At 36.9% G+C, this 25,832-nt stretch overlaps 4 protein-coding genes and 1 long non-coding RNA gene across 5 annotated transcripts in view; 2 read left to right on the plus strand and 3 right to left on the minus strand.

Annotated features, from left to right (window-relative positions):
• The window catches only part of Lim3 (Lim3 homeobox protein), an 83,469-nt gene extending 82,119 nt beyond the window's left edge, over positions 1 to 1,350 (minus strand). The window contains exons 1-2 of the mRNA XM_069501575.1: positions 1,092 to 1,350; positions 573 to 766 (exon numbers count right to left, since the gene is read on the minus strand). The gene's annotated coding sequence lies outside the window, so the exon portion shown is untranslated. The remainder of the gene's footprint in view (positions 1 to 572; positions 767 to 1,091) is intronic.
• Positions 1 to 25,832, minus strand: part of LOC138402988 (uncharacterized) — a 320,130-nt gene that overhangs the window by 152,087 nt on the left and 142,211 nt on the right. The window lies entirely within an intron of this gene.
• Nelf-E (negative elongation factor E) lies at positions 8,209 to 10,793 on the plus strand. Its single transcript, XM_034973102.2, has 4 exons — positions 8,209 to 8,607; positions 9,273 to 9,426; positions 9,754 to 9,912; positions 10,565 to 10,793. Exons 1-4 carry the CDS (start codon positions 8,340 to 8,342, stop codon positions 10,767 to 10,769), a joined length of 786 nt encoding a protein of 261 aa, XP_034828993.1. The 5' UTR covers positions 8,209 to 8,339; the 3' UTR covers positions 10,770 to 10,793.
• Nfs1 (Nfs1 cysteine desulfurase) lies at positions 11,311 to 18,882 on the plus strand. Its single transcript, XM_034973048.2, has 8 exons — positions 11,311 to 11,562; positions 11,650 to 11,726; positions 12,398 to 12,652; positions 13,082 to 13,247; positions 13,644 to 13,928; positions 15,000 to 15,173; positions 15,755 to 15,887; positions 16,109 to 18,882. The coding sequence occupies exons 1-8, from the start codon at positions 11,442 to 11,444 to the stop codon at positions 16,260 to 16,262; spliced, it is 1,365 nt and encodes a 454-aa protein (XP_034828939.1). The 5' UTR covers positions 11,311 to 11,441; the 3' UTR covers positions 16,263 to 18,882.
• RabX6 (RAS oncogene family member RabX6) lies at positions 21,993 to 24,904 on the minus strand. The gene is made up of 3 exons (XM_034973111.2): positions 24,618 to 24,904; positions 24,297 to 24,541; positions 21,993 to 23,781 (listed from the first exon to the last, which is right to left on the minus strand). The coding sequence occupies exons 1-3, from the start codon at positions 24,795 to 24,797 to the stop codon at positions 23,583 to 23,585; spliced, it is 624 nt and encodes a 207-aa protein (XP_034829002.1). The 5' UTR covers positions 24,798 to 24,904; the 3' UTR covers positions 21,993 to 23,582.

Consider the following 25,832-nt stretch of genomic DNA (forward strand, 5'->3'; position numbering starts at 1 on the left):
TTTAATAAACGGTGTATGCGAACATTTATGTATATATTTTTCGACTATTGCCTTCATCAAATCGGTAACGTGATTAGACGCAGGAATCTCCGAATCACTTTGTCTTTTTGAAGAACCTGGAGTGACCACATTTATCATTTTGTGGCTGAAACCAGAATTAAATTTTGAGAATAAATCCGTACTAATATTATAAATGCGAAAGTGTGTCTGTCTGTCTGTCTGTCTGCTAGCTTTTCACGGCTAACCGTTCAACCGTTTTTGATGAAATTTGGTACAGCGATAGCTTGCATCCCGGGAAAGGACATAGGCTACTTTTTATCCCGGAAAGTTGAAAAGTTCCCACAGGATTTTTAAAAACCTAAATCCACGCGGACGAAGTCGCGGGCATCATCTAGTACCTATATAAAAATGAATAGGAGAAAAATTAATTAGTGTGTTTATGAATTAAATTTGATATTTAGTCAGTCAATCTTCATACAAAAATATAACTAAGAGGTGGTGTTGTTTTGTATTATAATATCAAGTATTTTCAATACTTACTGAAAGTAATAAAATAAAACAAGGTTACTTACTTGATTAAAAAACTTAACGATTTTCATTGATGGAAGCGCAGTAGGTTTCGTATATCTATATCCTTTATTTGATATTATAAAATCGACTTCTAAAAAAATGTTCAGAGCATATCATGCTTGATTTGGTTGGCATCCAATTAACTCTACCCGTTGCATCTGTCCATTTCTCTTTGATGCTTGCATCTTTGGGAAACCTAAAAATATTTTAAATGAAGGTTAGAGGAACTACTGACGTCTATTTAGTGATCAATGCAACGTCTCACTCATTAATAAATTATATATATTGCGTTACTATTTATTTATATCCTTGTATCGATATCAATCGATAAATTCAATATTCGACTTGGCCACATCACTACTTGAGTAGCGAACACGGAGCGAAGTACTTTCGGAATAGAATCAATCCAAAATAAACTTTATCTTAATTGGTTAAGGTTGATTTTGACTAACCGTTCTATTAAATATTAGTAAATTGAAATAAATTAAGATTTTATAGAAAACAATGAAAATCGTACTTACCGATGATACGAAACACCTCCATTTTTAAGATTTTTTCTCCTACTATCATTTTTACACTCCAAAACGGAACAGTAACATTGCTAGGGCAATATGAATTTGTCGCGAGACTACCAACTCCACGCGATGTTAGAACGCGACTGGGATCAGTTTTACGTAACTACGCTTAATTGTGGCACGCGTGCCACGCCTACTTAGCACTTCCACTGTTTTTTCTGTTCCGTGATTTAACTAGTAAACAACTTAATGCGTGTAAATTAGGCTTTAGAATATTCAAACAAGAACAAAGGGGACACTTGACCAAACACTTGACGGCAACGTTAGTTCCGATTTTCTCCACGCGTCAAGATAGCCTTGTCGCACTGTAGTAGAGAGAACAGGTGGAGAGTGGAGAACAGAGAATACCAGACTATGGTCACAATATAGTCAGATCACAGACCAAATACCATTAGGACCTACTTATGCAACATGGAACCAATCCACACACATGCCAAAATTGAGATAAGTATACAGAAAGCTTTTAAAATGCACCTTCTATCAACCCTGTAAAAATCAAAATGATCTGACAATTCTAACATAGTAAAACATTTCTATGACAAAGTTATCAGTCCACATTTTAACAGTTGTTCAATAAACTAACAGATCCATGTCCCATGGTAACCTGAGAATCTAAGAAATCATTTTTTTTTTTTTTTTTTTTTTTTAATTTTGTGATTTGCGATCAGTCCGAGGACTTTTAGCAAATTAGGTGTAGGATATTGTTTTGAAGCGGCTGCTCCTCTTTAGGAGCTAGCACTCAACTCTTTATTGCCTATCAAGAAGCGAGGTCGAGAATACATTTTCTCTTTAGGCGTCTCGGGTAGTCTTCAATTAAGAGCCTAGTGGCTAGTGGATTCGGATGCATCAGAAGCCGTTCTTTGTAGCGTTTCGCTAGCCCCCGAACTTCCTCCTTTATTGATATTACGTTCAGGTTCTGATGGAGTTCTTCATTTGTGATAAACCACGGCGTGTTAGCGATCGAACGTAAAATTATATTTTGCATTCTCTGTAATATGTTGAGGCTGGAGTCACATGCACTACCCCACAGTTGTGCGCCATAGGCCCAGGTTGGCTTCAGGACTGATGTGTATATAAGCAGTTTATTATCCACTGATAATTTAGAGTTTCTACCCAATAACCAGTGGAATGTTTTAAACCGTATGTTGAGCTCCTCCCTTTTTGTTTTGATGTGCTTTTTCCACGTTAATCTTCGGTCAAGATGTAGTCCTAGGTATTTCACATGGTCACTGTGTGGCAAAGTGTTACTACCAAGATTAACTGGCGGGCAGTTTCCTTGTCTTAGCGCGAAGGTTACCTGTACTGATTTGTTGGAGCTTGCCTTAATCCTCCACTTCAGAAGCCAGTCAGCAATCTGGTCAAGTCCTTGTTGTAAAAGTGCAGAGGCAGATGCAGCGTTTTTGTGGCTCGCTAGGATAGCAGTATCATCTGCAAATGTTGCTGTAGTTATATTCGGCATGGTTGGCAGATCTGCAGTATATATTGTATACAGCGTAGGCCCAAGAACAGATCCCTGCGGCACTCCAGCGTTGATGTTGTAAAATTGTGAAGTGGTATCTTGTTCTTTGATCTGGAATATTCTATCAGACAGATAGGAAGCCAAGAGTTGGATGTAGCTGTGTGGTAAGAGGGATTTTAGCTTACAAATAAGGCCCTTGTGCCAAACTTGTCGAAACGCTTGCTGTATGTCTAAGAAGGCAGAGGCACAATATTGTTTTTGCTCTAAAGATTTCCGAATTTTATCACAGACTCTGTGGACTTGTTCAACCGTCGAGTGAGCTTGTCTAAAACCAAACTGGTGTGGAGGTATAATATTATTATGAATTAAGATTGGTGTTATTCTATGTAAAAGAGCTCTCTCAAATAGCTTTGATAAAGTTGGCAATAAGCTTATAGGCCTATAAGAGCTGATATTTTGCGGTGGCTTTCCAGCTTTGTGTACCATCAGTATTTGGGAAACCTTCCAAAGGCTAGGGAAATATTGAGTTCTTAATATGCCATTAAACAAATAGGTCAGGAAGACTACTGCCTTTTTAGGTATCTCTTTTAGTACTTCTTTAGTTATTAAATCAAATCCAGGTGCTTTTTTGCTATCCAGATCTCTAATTAGTCTTGCTATTTCACGAGGAGAAACCGATTTTGGTGGGACATCCAGTTGGTAGGGAGCATTAATAATCATGTCACAAGAGACTTCAAAATCGCTACTATTTCCTGCTTCATTGGGAGTAAACACTAAGGCAAGGTGCTCAGCAAATGCATTCACCTTTTCTTGACTATTTCTAGCCCAGGTGCCATTTCCTAATTTTAAAGGAGGTTTCGCTTGAATGGGCCTGTTAATGGAATTTGTTAGCTTCCACAGGGAGTAGTTTGTGGCAGCAGTTGGTGTAGCTGATGCAAGTTTATGTTCTATAGTGATGTCTTGAATTTCTTTTAACTTCTCCTTTAGTTCTTTACAAGCTCTATTAAAGGCTGTTTTATCAGCGTGGTGTCTGCTTACATGCCATATGCGTCGTAAGCGTCGTTTTTCCAGTATTTGGAGTTTCACTTGCATAGGAACATTTGCATTTATTCGTTCATCGCTCAGAATAGGTGTACTTCTCCAACACGCCTCTTGTATAAGTGTGGTTATATGGTGAGTTGCATTATCAATATCTTCTGGTGTTTTTAGGGCCATACCTAGTTCGATATTCTGTTCTAAAAACTCACGGAAAGAGTCCCAATCTGTGTATTTGTTGAACAGGGTCTCTGGTCTCTCATTATGTATGATGCTAGTGCTGACAGTCAGCAAGACTGGAGTATGGTCAGAGGAGCTGTCATAGCAGGATTCAGCTTTAAAGTAATGTTGAGACAGTCCTTTTACAATGAAGAAATCCAAGAGGTCAGGTATTTTATTCCTGTCTGTAGGCCAGTATGTTGGTTCGGCAGTCGAAACAGGCACAAGATGATTAGAAACTAGAGCTAGATTTAATTGCCTGCCTCGCGTTGTCGTGAGTCTTGAGCCCCAGTACGTATGTTTCGAATTCCAGTCGCCACCTGCCACAAAGCGGTCACCAAATTTCTCAAAGAGCTCTGTGAACATGACTTCACTAATGTTATGTTTTGGTGGACAATAGACGGAAGCCAAGTTAAAGTATCCGCATTTGTCTTTAACTGCTACGATAGTGGCTTGAATATGGCTTGTCTGGTAATCAGGAAGAGGGTGATGTTTTATGTGGTTTTTAATGATAATACATGTTCCACCATGAGCTTTTCCATCAGGGTGGTTGGTCAAGTAAGTGTTAAATCCATCAAATTTAATACTACTGTTACTAGTACAATGAGTTTCAGTAATAAGTAAAGCATCAATTTTATGTTCTTTTAACAGTAGCTCAGCCTCTGCTTTATTAAGGACTTAAGCCATTTATGTTCCATGTAGCTACTCGTAGACCTATTTTTTAGCTAGCTTATCAACGAGGGTTGTAATGAGGCTCATTAGAGTGCTCATCTGTTGTAAGATTAAATCAAATTTCTCGCTTTGTTTTATAATGATTTTTTCTAAATTGATAAGGTTATTTGTTGTTTGAGGTTCTTGAGGTTGTGGTTTATTATTCGATTTCAGGGCTTCCGCATAATGCCTCTTGTCCTTATATGTTGGGTGAACATCTTGTTCAACAACCGGGTTACGCGGGTGTTTTATAGTTTGACTTGGATTCTTTATTGGTCGTTTAGTTATTTTCCTTGCCAAGATTTCTCTATAGACCTCACAGCCTTTATAGTTCGCTGGATGCGGGCCGAGGCATAGCGCACATTTTGCAGGTGTGTTTCGCGTTTTGGGCATTCGGATGTTTTATGTGATTGAGCACACTTTACGCAACGGTAGGGTCTCATGCAATAGTTCTTAGAGTGGCCATACTGCTGGCATCGTTGGCATTGTACTACTGTCTTCTTTTTTCTCGGATCTTCAATTATAACTGACTGGTGATATATATACTTGATTTCTTTAGTAAGTTTGTTGTTTGTATGAGGAAGAAGGTTAACGAAGAACGTATTTGTTGGTTTCTACTAAGAAAATCTAAGAAATCATTGAATTTTTATTTTTTTCATAAAGACCCATACCACATGGTCCCTTTTTATAAATCAATTATGCAGAACCATGCGGGTTGGTTCTTGTTTGCAATAAAAATATGTCATAGTTCTATATTTTTACAAAGACTCACATTACTTGGTCCCTTGTTGATATAAATCAATATTTACAACATCTAAGAAAACATGTCCTTTGAATCTGTGTCGTTTAATAAATTTCTTGAAAAAATTATTTTTTAAAGTCAGTGATACCTAGTTACATTATTGTGATTCGCTAGTTTTTCTAAATTCAATTCAATTTTTCCCAAAATAATTACATTTTGAGTGGTAATTTTGTTTTGGTATGAATATGGCAACTTAATCTAATTTAAATGGTAGATAAGTAGGTAATATTACAAAGGCAACACTGTGCTTTAAGGCAGATTAGATCGGCTCGTTGTGTGATTTGTAAATTAATTTACTATTATCAACAATGAAGAGAGAATAAATATCAGGAGACAAACTATGATTTCTAGCTGCCGCCACTTAATTTTTTTTATCTAGCTTTGACCCTTACCACCTTAGAGTAAAGCTTAGCACAGATATTCCTTGAGTTATTCTAACATTAAGAAATATGCGTATATTAAGTCTTTTCGTCACCTATACCCCAAAAGTCAGTCAGTGCATCATATCGGTTATGACTTACGGTGCCGAAACATGGACACTGACAGCCAGGCTAGTCCACAAATTCCAAATCGCTCGAAACATTTGGAGAGAAAAGTTCGAAAAGAAGTAATTCGCCATAGAACTAAAGCACATATAATAGATAATATGGCTCTTGAGGCTAGCACAATGAAGTGGCAGTGGGCTTGTCAGAAATATGCTCAACCAAAGATTGTTGATAGCTGCTGAAATCGTAAGCTCCCCAGTGGCGACCGTATCTTGAAAAACGTATATCCGGACGCCCTATACGAGTATGGAGCACCCCCTGTGTGTGGAGCGATGACATTCAGAGAGTGGCTACCATCAAATGGATGTAAAAAGTTTAAGATAGAAGAGGCCTGTGTCCAACAGCAGATGCGACTATAAAAAGATGATGACTTTAAGCGTTTAACGTACCTAGTTGTAGCGAATTCATCAACGAAATTTGCGATACGCACTTACCAAGTATAAGATATCGCACTACACCGATGATACTACCTAAGTTATTTGAAATAAACTATTAAACTATACTATTAAACCTTGTTTGCACCAGTGCTCGTCATATGAAAGAGCTACTTCTCAAAATGAAGCGTGTTAGTCTTACAGTTCAAGCAGTAAATCTATGACGATGGTTGTAGACCACGCCAACAATAACTCTCCCGAAGTTACTCAAACTCTGAACTGGGAGCCTGTCCTATCCTGCATTTCTTAATCTCGAACAATGATGGTTGTGTAAAAGAAGTGAAGCGACTATGGCGATAGCAAGAACTGCAATGGAAAGGCTGAGGAAAATATGGAAAAACAGAAAGAAACATCACAAAAGTTACGAAGATCCGGCTCGTTTGGACATTTGTTTTTCTAATTTTTATACGCTGCGAAGATGTGAACTTTGCGACTGGTTGAGAAGAAGATTGACGCTCTGGAGATGTGGTGCTGTAGGCGAAGAGTCTCATGGAACGAATTTCGCACCAACGACGTCTCTATACTCCAAGAACTGGGCATTAAACAACGTCTTTTGGCGCTAGTGCAAAGTCGCATACTAAAGTTCTTCGGACATGTCTCCCGGCATGAGAGTGACTCCATCGAGCGTCTTGTAGTGCATGGCAAGGTGGAAGGTATCAGAGGGCGAGGAAGGTCACTTACGCGATTGCCCGACCAGATTAAGTCCGCTGTGGGTGGTCTCGTGCACGAATGTACCAGACTATCAGCCAGAAGGGAGAAGTGGCGAATGCTTTTGAGGTGTAAAACATCACTTCGTGAAAACGTCACTTCGTGATGACCACCACAGCCACTCTGCCAAGAATATTACGACGGAGCAGAAGAATATACGTGCAATCTAACCATTTTAGCCATCCTACCTGTATTAGCCTAACTTTGTGAGAAGTCTGTATTATATATATTAAAAGAAAAGCTGACTGACTGACTGATCTATCACCGCACAACTCAAACCACTGGACGGATCAGCTGAAATTTGGCATGTAGACAGCTATTATGACGTAGACATCCGCTAAGAAAGGTTTTGAAATTTAAAATAGGGGCTTGAGATTAGTGCAGTCCACGCGGACGTAATCACGGGCACAAGTGACAACTCATTCATGATTTTTATTTCATTTCATATTGTTGAAATGAAATAAAAATTAATTGATAATATGCGTTTTTTTTAATTTTTACTATAAAATAATGACAATGTAACAAGGAACCAACCCACACACAGGTAATATTGCTACAAGGAACCATGTCTACTTTTTTATATTATTATTAAAACTGTTAATATTTTTCATCAATATTATATTTGTATAGATAGTATAAACTATTTCCTACAATATTGTGTATAAACTTCATTTAAAATAACAAACATATCAAACGTACACAAAATTTTCACTTAAACGGCTTTTTCTCAAAACTATCATCGTGTGGGTTGATTCCATGTCGCATAAGTAGGTCCTAGAAGTGGCCCTAATGTTAAAGCGAGATAGCTAAATGCATGAAGGCTCTTGAGAGAAGAAGAACGTGACAAAATGATTATTTTCTGTCCTTAATTCACCGTGGCCACTTTTTTTTGTTTGTCAAGATGTATTTGCACGTAAGATCTTGACAAACAACGTGAAGTGTAGAAGGAATGACATATCACAAGTAAGTACATCTGCTTGAGCGAGAGGGATTGAAGGGGCCACGCTAGTTGCATATCTGTGTCTGTGAGTCAGATCTATGGTCACAACTCACATATGACCAAAGAGTATGTAACCACTGTAGGACAAGAAAAGATGATGAAATATAATATGTTATTGTTCTGTGATTGGCTCACAAACAAACTTCATCACAGACACAGAGTAGAGTACACCGGTAGAGTACATTGAAATATGATTGAAATTGAATTGGTTATTGAATATTGGCATTTGGCTGAAAAATAAACTATTAGGATTAGGTATATTTAATAAATAAAGCGGCGAAATGGTTTATCTCCACTTTCCATCAAATTTAACTGAAGAGGAATTAATGCTACAGGCAAAATATCAAAAATTAAAGAAGAAAAAAAAAGCCCTTCAAGCCTTAAAAGCACCTAAGCAAGAACCAGAAAAACCAATTTTACCGAAGCGCCCCACTGAGGCAAGGGATGCTCGTGAAATAGCTCGAAAACTTATAAAGAGTGGCGCCATACAAGCTATAAAAAGTCCTCCTCCTCAACCACAAAATGCTACTTTTAAACGACCACGAGCTGGTAAATAAATAATACAATTTGTCATATTACTATCTGATGCACGCGACTTCGTCTGCGTGGATTTAAATATCCCGTGGGAACTCTTTGATTTTCCGGAATAAAAACTAGCTTATGTCACACACTCTAACTATGCCCATGCAAAGAATCACTTCAGTCTGTCGGTCTGTTGCGACGTAATTGAAGGACAAACCAATAAACTAACCAAACAACACACTTTCGTGTTAATAATATGGGTTGTGATATATAGCTCTTATTGTTTTGCCAGAGTTTTTCAGTAATTCAATAAACTAGTTAATGTATTTTTTTATTATTGCTAAAAAGTATTCAAGTAATTTATACCTAAACTACCATATTTCCGCGACTTCATCTGCGTGGACTACACATATTTCAAACCTCTATTTTACCCCCTTAAGGGTTGAATGTTCAAAAATCCTTTCTTAGCGGATGCCTATGTCATAATAGCTATCTGCATGCCAAATTTCAGCCGGATCCGACCAGTAATTTGAACTTTGCGTTGATAGATCAGTCAGTCAGTCACCTTTTCCTATTATATATTTTATACCTAAATATAAAATCCAACCAAAACGGACAGACTATAGCAGCTGAAGGAAGTTAATAGTTATTTTCTGTTCACTACTTAATGAAATAATCTGTGCTCATTATAGGAAGGGAAAGAAAGCTAAGTGGGTCAACAGGAGCCACAGGAGGTGTTGCATCATATCAACCCTTTAGTGCCTCTCAGGAACCACCACCACCAGAAGATAAATCTGCACCACGAGTTAAATATTTATATGATTCATTTGTAACAGCAAGAGAAAAGTAAGTTATAATTTAACAAGCTTTTTGCATTTAAGCTTAGAAAAATATAAATTAAACTCAATACAGCCAAATACCTACTGAAACATTTTAAGAGAAGTTTTTCAGTATTTTGCTAAATCATTTTATGTATGAGTACACATTTTGAGGTACTTGCAACCAATTTACATAATATTAAATTAAACATTCCGATTTACATGTTGTTAATACAACACAATTATTAAACATTCTGATTAATTAAACATGCTGATTTACATGTTGTTAATAGAACATGTAATTCAGAATGTTTGTTAAATCAGAAATGTTTGTTAAATCAGAATGTAATTGCAGAGAGGAAAAAGGTGCACGCAGTGGAAATGAAGTTGTGCACGCTAGTGGCAAAGGCACTTTCTTGCAAGTACTAGGAGCACAGATCACCGAAGAAATCATGAGAAGACGTCTGGCATCATTTGAACCATTTACTTTTACACAAGAGCCGGAGGAAGATAAGTAAGTAATTTCAAAAATTAATATTATACTGGCATTACATTAATATTATATTCGCATGCTCTTCTTACTAATGTAATATGAAAAGGACAGACACAGCTTGACAGTTCTAAATTGAATTTTTAGATGGTAAAACCCGTGATTTTAGCGCACAGTCGCGAACCTACTGTTTAAATTTCTTTAAATGTGAAAGTCATATTCCGTTCCTTTTTTAGCATTAGCAAAAAGAAAAGGATGCAGATACTCTAAATTTAGTTTAGAGAGAGACTAGAGAACCGGGCCATTGTTATACTAGCAATATTAATATTATATTGTTATACTAACAATATTCTTGCACTATGAGAGACAACACAAACTATCCTCAACAATAACTATAGCAACCCTCATTTATGAGTCATGACAACAACATCTCCTATGACTAGACAACCCAAGTAACACTGCCCTACCTACACCGACTCCTCCATCCCCATACCAGTCCCAGACCAACCAGCTAACCTAGCACGCCACAACCTAGTACTATAATCTCAAACAATAGAAACATACACAATGTAGAAATAAAAATTATTTATTACTTTGTAGTGATTTTGGAAGTCGGGTTTTTTAATATATTTTTTTATATATTTGTATTGTTATATTAAATTTTCTTCTACAACAGGGTCTACTTGGCATTTGAGAGTGCAGATATGGCAACACATGCCCATGCTGCCCTAGATGGGTGTGAAGAAGGGTGGCGTGTTACATTTGTGAGAAGACCTCCGCAAGCAGCAGGATCTTGGACGCCAGCGGCAACACCGAGAAATGCTCCGCCTCCCAAGGATCCTAAAAGAACCCTTGTTGCTTATGATGACATGTTTGAATGAAATTAAACTTTTTATAATTCAAAATAGTGTTTGACATAAACTGGAAACCATGAAATAATTTTTAAATAGGGGGCGTTCAATTATTACGTAACGCAATTTTTTGAAGATTTTTGACCCTCCCATGTAACGCACCGTAACGTTTTTCTGTACCCCCGTCCCCTAGTGTTACGTACCTTAGGTATCTACCTATTTATGTAAAATTAATTCGTTAGATAAATTGAATATTACTTAGATAAAGTTAATCCTGGAGGTTGTATTGTAGTTAAATGAAAAAATTATAAACTCCTTCCTCTTTTAGGATCTTGAAATCATAATATTAAAAACGTAATGATAGTATGTGGAGTGGAAACACCGACCGTGGAAACACTGCTTGTGCACTGCTTTGAACTGTCAATGGTGCAAATTGTCTTTGTCTCTGTCAAGTGATTTGGCTGTCACCACAGAGTACATTGAATATAGGCTGTCACTGTCACCTTTTATCTTTTATTTCTGTCGGTGGCTGTCACCATCACCATATATAATGTACTCTGTGTCACCGGTGTGTGTCACATACACATACGCAAAACCAAATGTACTCTCTAAAACGTAGGTAGTGATCGAAAAATCATTAGAATAAAATATCTAAAAACTAATAAGTAAAAAATTGCAGTAAAAAAATAATCCTATAAAAATATGTTTCGAGTTTTTAAAAATATTTCACCTATGCTTTGTAAAAATCTACTTCAAAGACAGGCACAATCAGAAAATGCAATTCTTATGATTGTTCAGGCGAAAAATCTCCAAACAGATTCCGGTAAGTATTACGGTTCGGTGTATTGTGACGCAATTACTTTGTTTACCCAGAAGATTAAATTAAGAAAGATAATATTATGTTTTCCAGCCGATGAAAAGTTTTCTTTGAAACATGAAGAAGTCGGTCGTCCACTGTATTTCGACGCACAGGCTACAACACCTGTTGTAAGTCCTCAAAACAATTAATATTCATTTTTCAACAGTTTAGCAGCTATACCAACATTAAATATTATACCTAATAAAGCTAGTAAATACCTATCAAAATTTTGCAATATTTACTTGCATGGCTCTTATTTCACAGTTATTAAAACTATTAAGTTAGTGCTTTAAAAAATATTGCTGTACAGTCTGTCTACGTACAAAAACAGCGATAGTATTGATTTTCAGTCAATAATGCCAATTTTAAGGGGTACTTTGGTAGAATTGAGTAGAATTGGTCGGCTACCAAGCAATGTACTGAAAAATCCTCTCTGCAACAAAATATTTTTGTGCTTTAGGCTTTATCTCCTTACCACACACAAGATAAATATGTACTGTAGAGGAGGGTTTTCAGGCAATGAAGAAAAGAGGTTAATACTTCATGGAAACTTGACTATATTTTTGTACACTAATAAGTTGAGTTACAATATTATAGCTTAAAGCTTTTGATGCAGAGTTCATTACTTGTTTGAGAATTGAGCACTGAGTGAAGGAATAATCTATTTGGAAACATAAGCTGGCCGATATATACCCAAACCCGAGGGTACAGCGTAGCGAGACTTAACGATCTACTGGCGCCATCTATTTTACAGGTCGAGTACTAAAATCGGTGTTACAGTACAATATTCGAATTTCAGGATCCAAGAGTACTTGATGCTATGTTGCCATATTTAGTGAATTATCATGGCAACCCACATTCTCGGACTCATGCTTATGGATGGGAAAGTGAAGCAGGTGTTGAGAAAGCAAGGGAGCAAGTGGCTAATCTCATTAGTGCTGATCCTAAAGAAATCATATTTACTTCAGGAGCTACAGAATCAAATAATATATCTGTAAAAGGAGTAGCACATTTCTATGCACCAAGGAAGAAACATATTGTGACAACTCAAATTGTAAGTTAACAGTCTTATCCATACTAATATTATATAAGTGTGTCAGTCTTTCTGTCTGTTTGCTAGCTTTTTGTGACCCATCTGTCTAACCAGTTTTGATGAAATTTGGTACAGAGCTAACTTGTAACAGGTAAGATAGCTTGCACTCTGGGGATGGATTAGGGTACTTGTCTTTGAAATCTCAACAAAGATGCAGGATTTGTTTTTATTAGTATCACATAAGTTTTAATACTCACATAGTTATGTGGCATATCAAACCCTATTATATCCATACAGAGAATTCCAGAGAGGGATTGGTTTACATTGATATGAGAACTAAACATTATTTGTGTGGAGCTAGCTACAAATGAACTCCTCTTATTAGGTTATCATATATCTAAAGACACAAGATTCATCTGTTAATTAGTATATTTTTATTTCATTTTACAGGAGCACAAATGTGTGCTAGATTCATGTCGAGCTCTAGAAGGAGAAGGGTTTAAAATAACATATTTGCCAGTGGGACCAAATGGCATAATAAGTTTGCAAGATTTAGAGAAAGCACTTACACCAGAAACTAGCTTGGTCTCAATTATGACTGTCAATAATGAAATTGGTAAGAAATGGCTGCCTTTGCATGTCGTTAATTTATTGGTTACTCATTGACTTTGTTTAGGTAGAAATTCTGAAAAGTATTTTTAGTGATTTTTGAAATAGAAATAGAAAGATATTCAATTTAACTTTTACAAAACTTTTGCATCGTCAAATGCATTGATCTTTGACATTGGTGCAAAATGCTTTTTTATTGTGAAGGAACAGCAAAAAACTCAAAGATTCTATTATAATTTCGCCATGTATAAAATTAATTACAGTTCTATGCATTGTTGGTTGTCTTATGTTATAGAGAAAACCTACATGCAACATCTCAAGTTTTAATTTTCTTACTCATTTGGCATTTATATAATTTTTTTTTGCTTGGTATCTCAAGATGATTCATAAAATTTATTTTTAGGAGTTCTACAACCAATTGCTGAAATTGGCGCCATATGCAAGAAAAAGAAGATATTTTTCCATACAGATGCAGCTCAGGCTGTTGGAAAAATCCCTCTTGATGTAAATTCTATGAATATAGATCTGATGTCTATTTCTGGTCATAAACTATACGGGCCGAAGGGTGTGGGCGCCCTCTTTATAAGGCGACGGCCGAGGGTTCGGGTGGAGCCTCTTCAGAGTGGAGGGGGCCAGGAGCGAGGAATGAGAAGTGGCACTGTACCAACACCCTTGGTTGTTGGTTTAGGTATCTATCATTACATTTCAAGTGTAGTAATTAATTAATGGTTGAAGAAGCTATGATAGCCTAGTGGTTAAGAAGTCTGCCTTCTATTCAGAGGTTGGAGGTTCGATCTCGGACACATACCTATGATTTTTCAGAGCTATGTGCACTTTAAGCAATTCAATATCACTTGTTTAAACAGTGAAGGACAATATCATGAGGAAATCTGTGACTGAGTTCTCCATAATGTTCTCAAAGGTTTGTGAAGTCTGCCAATCTGCACTGGGCCAGCAGCGTGGCAGACTAGGACTTGAATCCTACTAATTCTAAGAGGAAACCCGTTCTCAGCAATGGGCTGGCGATGGGTTGATCATGATGATGAACTAAACATAGTGTGTGTTTAAACTAAAATGATCACAGGAAAAAGCCAACATAATGATGTCCTTGGCACGAAAGTCACACATAGCTACAATCGTGATTGGCTGAATTTACGGCATTCTTGTTGCAACAGTGCATTATAGCCAATAGTGTCAGTTCATTAGAGGTAATTGTGGTCGTCACATTGTAACTGTAAAACTATAGCGTAAAACTACCTACTAATCTTGATGACTTGATGAGTCATGGTGCGAGCAAATGAGAGTCAAAGTCAAAGTCGGATGTTTTATTCAAAATAGGTAATAAATTACACTTTTTGATAGTCGGTGGTTGCATTTGTAAATGATGATATAGATTATAGTGGTCATAATTTTTACACGAATTTCAAACTTAAGCTACGTATGTACGTACGTTTTCTCGAACGTACGTATGCGTACGAGAGAAACAGCCTAATTTTTGAATTGATTATGCTCAACATTACTACTAGGGCAATTTGTTTCAAATCTGTTTGACTATTTGACCAGCTCAGTTGCATTGCAACTGAGCTGGTCAAATAGTCTTAAGTACAAGTTTGACATAATATCATTAGAAGTATGGCGTCGATTCTCTTAGTTGCAACAGTTATCAAATTTTTATTGTAACTTCTAACAACTATAAGGGTTCCGTTTTTCCTTTTGAGGTACGGGACCCTAAAAAAGTGAAACATAACTTTGTTTTCAGGGGCAGCCTGTGAGCTGGCACAACGGGAAATGAGTTATGACCATGCATGGATGGAGAATCTTGCAAATCGTTTTCTAGATAAGATTTACTCAAAATTGACACACGTCATAAGAAACGGAGATCCAAAACAAACATATCCTGGATGCGTAAATTTATCGTTTGCTTACGTTGAAGGTAAGTCTATGTTGATGCAAACTTAATCTGCATTAACATCTTGATGCATCTGTCTTTTTTTTAATAAAAATAGCGAGCAAATTCATCGACGTCAGCACAAACGGGCGCGCTGTAAAAATTCATGAGTACCTAATCTCACCTCTCCTCACTTTCCCCTCCCGCCTCCTCATCCCATCTGACCTCACTTCGCATCGCCTCACCTCATCTCGTCTCCTGACCTCCGCTCGCCTCACATCACCCCACCTTCCCATCTTACCCCGCCTCATCTCACCACACTTTGTTTCCTCATCTCGTCTCACCTCGCATCGCCTCACCTCGCCTTCTCACCTCACCTCGCTTTGTCTCACCTCACCTCTCCCCGCCTAAGCTCTTGCGTCTCTTGTTGGGCTGCAGCTGCATGTCTAATCAAAGCAACACCCTAGAATTGGGAAGTTTTGGGTAGGGAAAAATGTTTTTGAGAGTGAAGGTATAGAGACAGTATCTATGTTTATGTTGTGTTTATGTACACTTTAATATCTTCGCGTAGTTAGCTCGGCGCCATTGCTGAAATTCGGTCAGGAGAACATTATTTTGACTTTCAGGAGAATCACTACTCATGGCTTTGAAAGATGTGGCGTTATCCAGTGGCTCGGCATGCACTTCGGCGTCTCTGGAACCCTCCTATGTGTTAAGAGCCATTGGCACGGACGAAGATCTTGCTCACAGCTCAATTAGGTATGTTGGATATGTTTCATAGGTATAGTCCGCGACGGGTTGAGATGGCTATTCGGATATGAGGTCGCCCCGCATACTTGCACGTCACTCCCACCTCATACCCCGATTGCCAAGTCAACCTGTCGCGGACTATAGCTATGTAGTAGGTACTTTTGCACTTTCAGTGCTAGTAGCAAATCTCGGCTTGTAAGAATAAGACTGTAACATGTTATGTTTTACAGATTTGGACTAGGAAGATTCACAACAATAGATGAGGTTGACTACACTGCAGAAAAGACCATCAGACATGTAGAAAGACTTAGAGAAATGAGCCCTCTATGGGAAATGGTCCAAGATGGGGTGGACATTAAAACAATTCAATGGTCTCAACACTAAAGACTAAAATAAACAGAACGCGCGACGGAAACGGCTAGAAACTAGGCCTAGAAGTTGTAAACAAGACTCTATATGAAAGCTTTAACACTGTGAAGCGGCGCCACACCTGCAATGTGACATGCTTCCTATATTATTTAGTCTTACTCCTTAGTATAAGATTTTTCATCGCACCGATATTGATAGTACTTGAGAGTCAAAACCCAATAACGTGAGAGTAAAATGAACCTAAATATTTTTGATTTAAAGTCGAAAATTCAGTACCATCCATTTTAACTTCGCAAGGATTTCCGCTGGTTGTAGGTGTATGGACGAACTTGAGCTTTAAATTGAAGCTTTTAAGGTCTACTTATGTTGCTTTAACATTTATCGACTCCATTATGCCACTCGATGTAAAATCTCATACTAAGCCTAATGGCTTGTATTATAATAATTAATAATGTGCACGCACACGTGTTATCGTGCAGTTTCCGTCGTGCTTTGTTTCTTTCGTTCGTTTCTGTATTAAGATGTTTTATCTACATACAATTTAAATATGTGTTTATCAAAGGTGTTTGGGGGGTGCTACACTATCAATACCGTATCGGGATTCTGGTATCGCAGGATTTCATAAACATCTAGATTCATTGTGATACTGTCAATCAATACCTACTATCAATATGTTCTCGACACAGGGTCGCGATGTCGCGTATCGCTTGATAGTGTAACATGCCCCATTGACACTGTTTCCTCATATAAATAAAGATCTGGGAAAATTGGATTTCCATTATAAGTCTAGATTGTTATGGCTATACTCACGCATTTAATCGACGTAAGCCCGACTGGTTTCGAATCAATCCGGGGTCATTTTTCTCAGGACTGCGCGTCGCGGTTGAGTGCAGTCTCAATGTACAAGTATGTAATGAGTCCCTGTGAAAAAGGACACCGGATGGGTGCGCAACTAGTCGGGCTTGCGTCGAGTATAGGCGTAACAATCTATACTTGTGGTCTGGGAAAAATTTAAATTTAAGAATCAAAGTAATGGCAACTGATCTATAGATAGAATAATTAGGGTTATCTCTGTAACCCTAGAGTCAAAATTTGAGCGATTGTTTCGATTTTTCGAAAATTAAAATTACGTCGTTTCGTAGTAACCAGTTACAAAAAGACATTCTTATAATCCGTTACGAACCCGAATAAAACATTCTTTGTTAATAACCAGTTACGAAAGGCGAAGTATAAATCTTATTTGATAACTTGCTACGAAACATTGATTACCAACGTGGACGGAACCGAATGTGTGTACGGAGTGGGCCGACCAATCGCGGCATCGAGCTTCTGAAAAGCAACTAAATCGGCGATCACTGATGCTAACAGCATCGTTTCTGCTATAATCCTTGGGCACCATCTCCACAGACGAGAAAACCGCGGCGATAGTCTCGGCGTGTCACAAAATTCGATACAAACTCTATGGGCTCTATCTCTACAGGGCGATACTATCGCGGCGATAGTTTGTATAGAATTTTTTCACACGGCGAGACTATCGCCACGGTAATATTATCATACAGTATTCCAACTTCATACAAACGGACGAAACGCGAGCTATAGGTACCTACGCGCCTCGATCTCGGGATGTGCTCGGGACACTGCCAGTCGCGACTGTGCTGCAGTAACGAACGGATGGTGTTTTGTTTTTTAATAACCGCGCGATTTTTCCACTAAAATATGTTCAAGTACATATTTAGTATGACGAGTAAGAAATATTGTGCTGTTTTTGGTTGCATGAATTCTTCATTAACGCATCCAGAGATCGCATGTTTACGTACCGCGCTGCTGTAGGTATTTATTTCGAAGATACGGCCGAGTTACAATACGTATATACGGCGATAGCACGGTAATGTATGTTAACATTACCGTGCTATCGCCGCGATTCTCTCGTCCGTGGAGATGGAGCCTTAGAAGTCAGAAGTTGTTTGCAAATTGCAATCATCACATTTTGGCTGTCTTTGATGCAGTCACTGTATTGTCAAAATTGTTGGAAAGTACATATTTCGGTTTTGTATTCTTTCTATACTGAATATATTGCGATAATTTAAATAACCTAAATAAGATGTGTTAAACAGTTTTGACAAAGCCACTATAATGGTAGTCATTCCAGCATGCATCCATCTATTCTACCAACCATAAAATATCAAGTGTTGATAATACACATGGCATAAGGCGTTTAACACATAGATAGAAAAACTTTTTTACACACAAAAGATGCAGATATAGTTTGTGTATTCGTGAAGTAACTAAATAACGAGTAAAAGGAATAAATAAATATTAGTAAAGGCCTAATCGACTTGCTGCATCAACCTTTTAAATGTTTAAATTAAATTTTCTATATGTAAGTACTTTTCTTGTCAACCCTGAAATAAACTTGGCAATTAGGTTTTTAGGTTACTGAAAAAAAGTGGCAGCATCACAAAATTTAACGCACTTGACCGTTTTTAATATGATGACACAAGTAGGTACCTACGCAATTTTGTCTAGCTAATATTAATATTATCATTATTCAAATCATCATTGTTTAATTATTGTTAACACGCACGAATCAAAACAATGTTATTATTTTTAAATAAATAGTTATATCTTATAAAGAGCAATTTTGTTTCATTTCATTTTTTCATCCTCAACCTTTTCAACAGTGCTCCTAAAGACCCTATGGTGTAAAAAACTTGGTTTAAAGTATCAGGTATGGTCTTTTTGACAAATTAACGTTGCTTCTAACTTATCGATAGAATAAGGGCGCCTTCAAATTTGCCGCAAAGTGCCGCGCGGAGGTCCTTTGTGAATCCATATACAGTACGCGGCCGAAAGTAATGTACATCAATCGTTAGAAGATGGCAAATTTGTAGAGCACTGTCTGTCTATCGTCGACAAAACGTCATATAGGTATAAGTGACAGAGACAACGCTCTACAAAACCGAAATGTCATTCTTAAGGCCGATGTAGGTACATTACTTTCGACTGCGTACTGTAAATAAAAACGCGCGACTGTAGCGCTACACCCGCGCGTCAGTTCGAATTTGTCGTTTCCTTACAACACAAATTATGGCTGTCTGGAATATTCCAGCCGGAAATGCGTCATCTTGCTAAAACGTATATATAGATACTAGATAGGTAGGTATCCAAAACACATCGAGGTTTCTATAGTACGCGAACAGGTCAAGATGGCAATCTGGGTATGAGGCGGGGGGACGCCCCATCACGCCACCCGTGCTATCCCACACCGGTGGGGTGATTACGTAAAACGTTGCAGTAGCGACAGCAGTAGCAATCCGACAGTTTATTTGCTGTCTCTCTTCTTCTTATTTTGCTTTGTGGCTATTGCCGTCTTTCTCTAGCCGGACGTTTGACAGCAATGATCGCGAGATTTACGCCTGTCGCGTGATACGTACCTAATCACCCCGCGGGTTATCGTGGAGGCTGTCTTTATACAGTGTAGTCTGTGGGGGCTGTGCGGGTGTGCGGGACGTCCCCATCCCGATTGCCATCTCGACCTGTCACTTACTATACATATTTTTTATGCCTACCGTTTCAGTTTATATTATATTTTTATAATGAATATAGTGTTTAGGCAAATAGGAACACCAAATAAATATAATTAAAGCAACAGTTTAATTACACAATACATTTATTTTATAAATAAATAGTTAAATAGGTATAAAAACATAATAACAGTATGTTAAAGCCAAACATATGCGATGAAAAGGCCAAACAGTTTGACAATCTGAATTATCTTCGCCATTAAATCAAAGGCATTTTACGTTAAATGTGAGCAATAAAATAATCTTACATTTGCTCATCAACTAGTTCTTACCGCGCTACTATTTAAAACTATTAAGTAAATTTTTAGCACACTTGGGCGATAAAAATACTACCGGACATGGCGCATAAAACTAATTATTAGACTACAAAGCAGTGCGGATTATAATGGCCGCCACGTATAACAGCTGTTTCGAGGCCGCCATCTTTATAGAGGTGTTTTGTAGTACCTGCATAAGTAACAGTTTCTTGCAATGCAATGCGAGAGAAATGTAATAGGAAACGTATAACATTTTCTATATTGTCGACTAAAGTTGAAAAGTTCCCTTGTGAGATATTAATGTGCTTACAGACGAACGGCACTTTGTCGATAAGAGCGGGTGTAAACTCATATTTTCAACTTAGGTCTTACATTTACCTAGTTTAAAAACTTTAGATTCATTAATTATACCAAAATATTACTTACTTACAAAGAAACAAAAACGATGTTATTATCTACAATTGCTATAATTATCAATACTTATAATAAAACTGTAACAGGTCAAATTCTGTACATTGAAGATATTTTGAAAATTTTTTTCGAGGGCACTCCTTAATCGATACTGAACCCAAAACTGTAATTTTTTTCATTTTTGTCTGTCTGTCTGTCTCACGGCCGCGCATCACGCTGAAACTACTGAATGGATTCCAATGAAACTTGGTAGGATTTGAGATCATACTATGAGGAAGAATATAGGATACTTTTTATCCCGAAATTCAGCATGGTTCCCGTAGGAGAGGGGATGAAAGTTAAAATGTATACTGAGTTGTAATTCATTAACGCGTAGTCCGATTTCATTCATTCTTTTTTTGTTAGAAAGGGGATATTTTAAAGATTGTTCCGTAAATATTTCAAGGTCATCGGTTTTTAACCGACTGTCAAAAAGGAGGTGGTTCTTTTTTCTACATCGATTTTTTCGAGGTTTCTGGACCGATTTGCATTTTTTTTAAATCAACAAAAAAAGTTTTCGTGGTGGTCACATAAAAAATTCTGGATTCAACTCCTTAATCCTGATGCTGCAGGGTTACTGCCCGCCTGAGTTATCAAGATTCAGGAAGTGTTCATAGTGAATTCATATTGTAGGTACCAAGCAACGACTTTATTCTCAGACTTCAAGTCCCAACTCCTCAACCCTGATGATGTAGGGTACAGCACTCCTAAACTATAAAGTTTCAGTAACTGCGGATGATGTAAAATTAATTTAGGTACCAAGCATAGGCTACATCATTGAACTTCGGATCCTAACTCCTCAATCCTGATACTGCAAAGTACTAAAGTCCTAAATCGTGGGGATTTTAGAATTTCTGATAGTGAATTGATATTTTAGGTATCAAGCAACGGCTTCACGATGACGCTCCCAGTCCGAAATACTCCACCCGAGCGAAGCCGGGGCGGGTCAGCTAGTTAATTATAGACGAATACATATATTACCTAATATTATATACTTACATTACATGATATAAGTCAATTGATATTTGCAGTTTTTTCGTCCATTTATAAACAGTAGGTACAGAACGCGGCCAAAAGTGCTGAACATCGATTTAGATGGAGAAAGCAGATTTGTAGAGCACTGTCTCGGTCGTTTGGGCCGACAAAGCTTCACATGGGTATGAGTGAAAGAGGCAACGCTCTACAAGATGAAATGTCATTCTGAAGGCTGTTCATCACTTGCGGCCGCGTACTGTACAGGTTATAATTATGAATAATACTTGAATATTACTTAAAATTAAAAGGGATCAGGTACATAAATAAATAAATAATATGCTTATTTTAGCGTTTCAACTACCGTGAGTGATTTCCAAAGTGAGTGTCAAAACCGCGGCGCGTGCGCGAACGGACTCCCTTGAAAAAGGACCCCGGATGGGTTCGAAACCAGTCGGGCTAACGTCGACTAAACACGTGAGTATAGCCGGGACAGATATTATTTAGAATATGCTTATTAGTTATTACGTCATGGTTAAGATTTAACATAATATTAAAACTATGAAATCTTGTTAAAGCTCATTATTAAATAGAGGTTCATAATTATATCATACTTATAAATTAGTATGTCATACAATGGTGCAGTACCCAGCAGGAAATGTACATCAACCTTTAGAATGAGATATCCGTTTCGTAGTGTTGTCTTTGTAGTTGAGATTGACAAAACGTCACATATGTATGACTCGGTATGAGTGACAGAGAAAACGTTCTACAAAGCCGAAATCCTTCCTAAATGTACAATATTTCCTGCCGGCTACTGTATAATGGTGATTTTTACTTTTTCCCTCGATATAATATTAAAAACACTTAAAATAGCTTACTTAAGGTTAATATTATATAGCCTGTTTAACGAAATCAAGTCTCTATCTAATCATTAAAAAACATAGTGTTAGTATATACCTACTATTCATATAAAATAGTTGATTAGGTACACAGTTGGTGCCTATAGTCATTATCATTGCTGAAATAATTACACAACGCAAAGCCATATAAGATGTATTTGATATGACAATTTATGCTAATAGGTCTTTAATTTAGAGTTCATAGTTACCATTAAAATAATTGAAAAATTCACAATTAATTCTGATTCCATCTAAAATAGCGAAATATACTTAATTAAGTAAAAAAGAGAATAAATCATGGATTTTACACAATATGATAACCATCCTGTATTTTCAAAATAAAATAATACTTTTATAATACTAAGTGGAATTTAATACAGAATTATTAATAATGCCATGTATAGAGTTTAAAATTCGCTTCAACTGCCTACGAAACCAGTGCTATTATGTCTGATTTCTGAATAACAATATTTTAGTACTTATATCTTACAAATTATCAATACTACAGTTTTAAGATTCACGATAATTATTATATTATAATTATACCTTATTGAAACAAGTATTAAAATGTAGCACAGACCATAACAAAACATTAAGCATAAGTTTGACACATTTTACACAAAAAAATTGATCATATTTTTTTAGATAATTCAATTGATTGGTTTGATTGATTATTAATTTACTACTCTCTCTACATTTAAATACTAATATTTGATTATCCTAAAAAATTCAGCTTTATCAGAACTTTTTATGCGCGTCATATGTACGCTACATATGACGCGCGCCATTTGCCGGGTCTTTTTAAATTATACCCAAAGTATTTGATATTTTCAATGATAACGTGATGTGTCAAGCTTCATAAATATAAGACAGTCAGTTATTACATTATAATCATTCAGGAGGTTCAATTTCCAGTCAGCAGATAAAAGGAATACTCAAAATATTTTTTTTAATTATGAAACATGTCAGGAAAATTCTCACATTAGGTAACTGGATTTTCACAGACTAGATTGATATTGTTTGGGCAATTTACATGAAATCTTAATCAATTACACACCTCAACCTGTCTTGTAAATCAGCCTATTTATTGGTGAAAGCTGAATGAAAATCCTTAGAATTCTGACATGTTCAGATAGACAAATGTGGCAGACAACTTGATGTAATATTTCATTAGCAACTACAGGACGGCTCATCTGGTGGTTCAGGTTGGGATATCTTAAAACTGTTGTGATCTAACCTTTGAAGTTCAATCCTGGATCTATTTGATTCAACTAACTGAAGAGCTATGTCGGAAAACATTTCCTCTAAACCTTGTCCGGTTTTACAGGATGTTTTGTATGTAGTACTAATTAAGTTGTGACACTGCTCACTGGAAAATAAAAATGAATGTTTACTTAAATTGTTTTTCATGCAACTTTAATTTCAAGAAAAATCTTTATTGCACACCACATAGAAATACAGATACTAGGCAAGCATGCTCCAACGTAGACCTCATCATTGCTTTATTTCTCAGGCATGATTGTTGTCAAGCGCAAGCCTATCCCACATTAAAAAAATAAAAAATAAAATTACAAATCAAGTGTGAGTCAGCCTCCCATATCATTGTACAAGATTATGTACCAACTTTTTAATTTACATAATAGCCCATAGATGAGTGAATTTCTCTAATCTGTGTAATAGCCATTTTGAAATCTTTATTATTTGTTGTTATAGCAGCAATATAGAATATGATTCATGAGATACAGCCCACTGATAGACAGACAAACCGATGGACAACGGAGGCTTAGTAATTGGGTAATTGGCAGCCTTTAGGTATGGACTACAGAACCTTAAAAAACATGTAAAGGCAGACACAAAAAATAAAAATAAAATTAATGTTATTACCAGAAGTTTTCTATGTCAGCCTCTGTAACTTGAGGGCATGATCCTTCTAAATCAGACTTATTGCCGCATAGAAATATTTTAGCATTTTCTGCATAGGTCACAATATCTAACAGATGCTGGCTCAGCACATGAAAAGATGAGGAATTGTCCAGTGAAAAAACTAAAACGGCAGCCTCAGCATATTTATAATAACTAGAAGTGACTGATGCTATTCTTTCCATACCACCAGTGTCCCATAGCTGTAACTGAAATGCAATGGAATAATTAATAAGAATGTTAGTAACGTCTAATTATAAGTGAATAATCAAATAAGCAAGTAACCTTGACTTCTTTGTCACCAACTTGGTATAATTTTTCAAAATGATCCAGACCTAATGTTGACCTTCTGTCCGAATTAGGCAGGAACGTATTGTTAATAAACCGGCGAAATATAGAACTTTTGCCGACACCGTATTCACCGCATAATATTACTTTTAACACCGGTGTCTTAACAACAGCCATCGTTAAAATTCGTTGTGAGAAAGTATCGTCAGCTTGTAATAATTATTGGTATTCAAATTATTCAATACAGTTCGTTGAATTGTTTATCGAACGTAGTAAGCACCGGTAGTAAGTGTAATTCTACGATTCTACTCTGTGGGTATAGGTACATATTAATCTATGACTCTGTCTACATGGTCTACAACCACCAGATTTTTTTTATAACGTATTCAACAATGTAGGTACTCTGTGGTTGCAGATGCGCGGTGACCACAGATCATCGACATAGGTGTACTACGTAGTAGTACATACAAAATCTTTGCCACAGATATACCAGATATGCATCTAGCGTGGCCCCATAGATTATCTACTATATGTGCGTGGCCCCCTCAGTCCCTCTCAGGTAGTTACTTACTTGTGAAATAATATTCCGTCTATTTTACGTTCGCTTCGGCTATTGTAGCCTAGAATACTGCAACATATATTAATGCATTTAGCTATCTTGCTTTAACAGTAAGTGTCACAATAGGGCTACTTCTAATAGTCCTTATTCTGAGATGGCCAAAATCAGAACTAATGCCGCCTTCCATCTTGTGAAATGTCACACTGCCCTTGTCACTGCCTTTACCTTGGTGTTGCTAAGTAAAAAATTAGAAATTCACTGTTTATTTTTAAATATTAAAGCCATTCCATTTATATTAACATTACGATTTTTAGATACAGCATAAACGTGTCTGCATCTTATAACGAACCTTGTCACTACGTGAATATAGTATTTGAGCAGGCATGATAGGTTGCCAGTCCAAGGCCTATCAATGGTTTTTATTATTCTTTCACGCTGTGAAAACAGGGACGGCTTTCCAAATTTCTCGTTCAGTTAAAATTGGATTACTCGATTACTCGATTTTCGACTTTGATTGACATTTTCACTATATTCCCCAAAATTGAGGACATTTTATTTGTTGGCAGCCACTTTGCAGCCTTTGTTCTACAACTACGCCCCCATGTCAATGTCATTCAAGTGCCAAAAAAGCCTTGTACTTTTTGCCTACTCTG

This window comes from Maniola hyperantus, chromosome 1 (genome assembly GCF_902806685.2).
Source record: "Maniola hyperantus chromosome 1, iAphHyp1.2, whole genome shotgun sequence".
NCBI classification, from domain to species: domain Eukaryota; kingdom Metazoa; phylum Arthropoda; class Insecta; order Lepidoptera; family Nymphalidae; genus Maniola; species Maniola hyperantus.

Bases quoted from the DNA above. Each gene is read 5' to 3' on its own strand.
- Nelf-E (XM_034973102.2), top strand. From the start codon at position 8,340: ATGGTTTATCTCCACTTTCCATCAAATTTAACTGAAGAGGAATTAATG. The intron at 8,608-9,272 runs GTAAATAAATAA...TGCTCATTATAG, and splicing joins TTTTAAACGACCACGAGCTG to GAAGGGAAAGAAAGCTAAGT. The intron at 9,913-10,564 runs GTAAGTAATTTC...CTTCTACAACAG, and splicing joins CAAGAGCCGGAGGAAGATAA to GGTCTACTTGGCATTTGAGA.
- Nfs1 (XM_034973048.2), top strand. From the start codon at position 11,442: ATGTTTCGAGTTTTTAAAAATATTTCACCTATGCTTTGTAAAAATCTA. The intron at 13,929-14,999 runs GTATCTATCATT...CTTTGTTTTCAG, and splicing joins ACCCTTGGTTGTTGGTTTAG to GGGCAGCCTGTGAGCTGGCA. The intron at 15,174-15,754 runs GTAAGTCTATGT...TTTGACTTTCAG, and splicing joins ATCGTTTGCTTACGTTGAAG to GAGAATCACTACTCATGGCT.
- RabX6 (XM_034973111.2), bottom strand. From the start codon at position 24,797: ATGGCTGTTGTTAAGACACCGGTGTTAAAAGTAATATTATGCGGTGAA. The intron at 24,542-24,617 runs GTTACTTGCTTA...ATTGCATTTCAG, and splicing joins TTGGTGACAAAGAAGTCAAG to TTACAGCTATGGGACACTGG. The intron at 23,782-24,296 runs GTAATAACATTA...TTTATTTTCCAG, and splicing joins GCTGACATAGAAAACTTCTG to TGAGCAGTGTCACAACTTAA.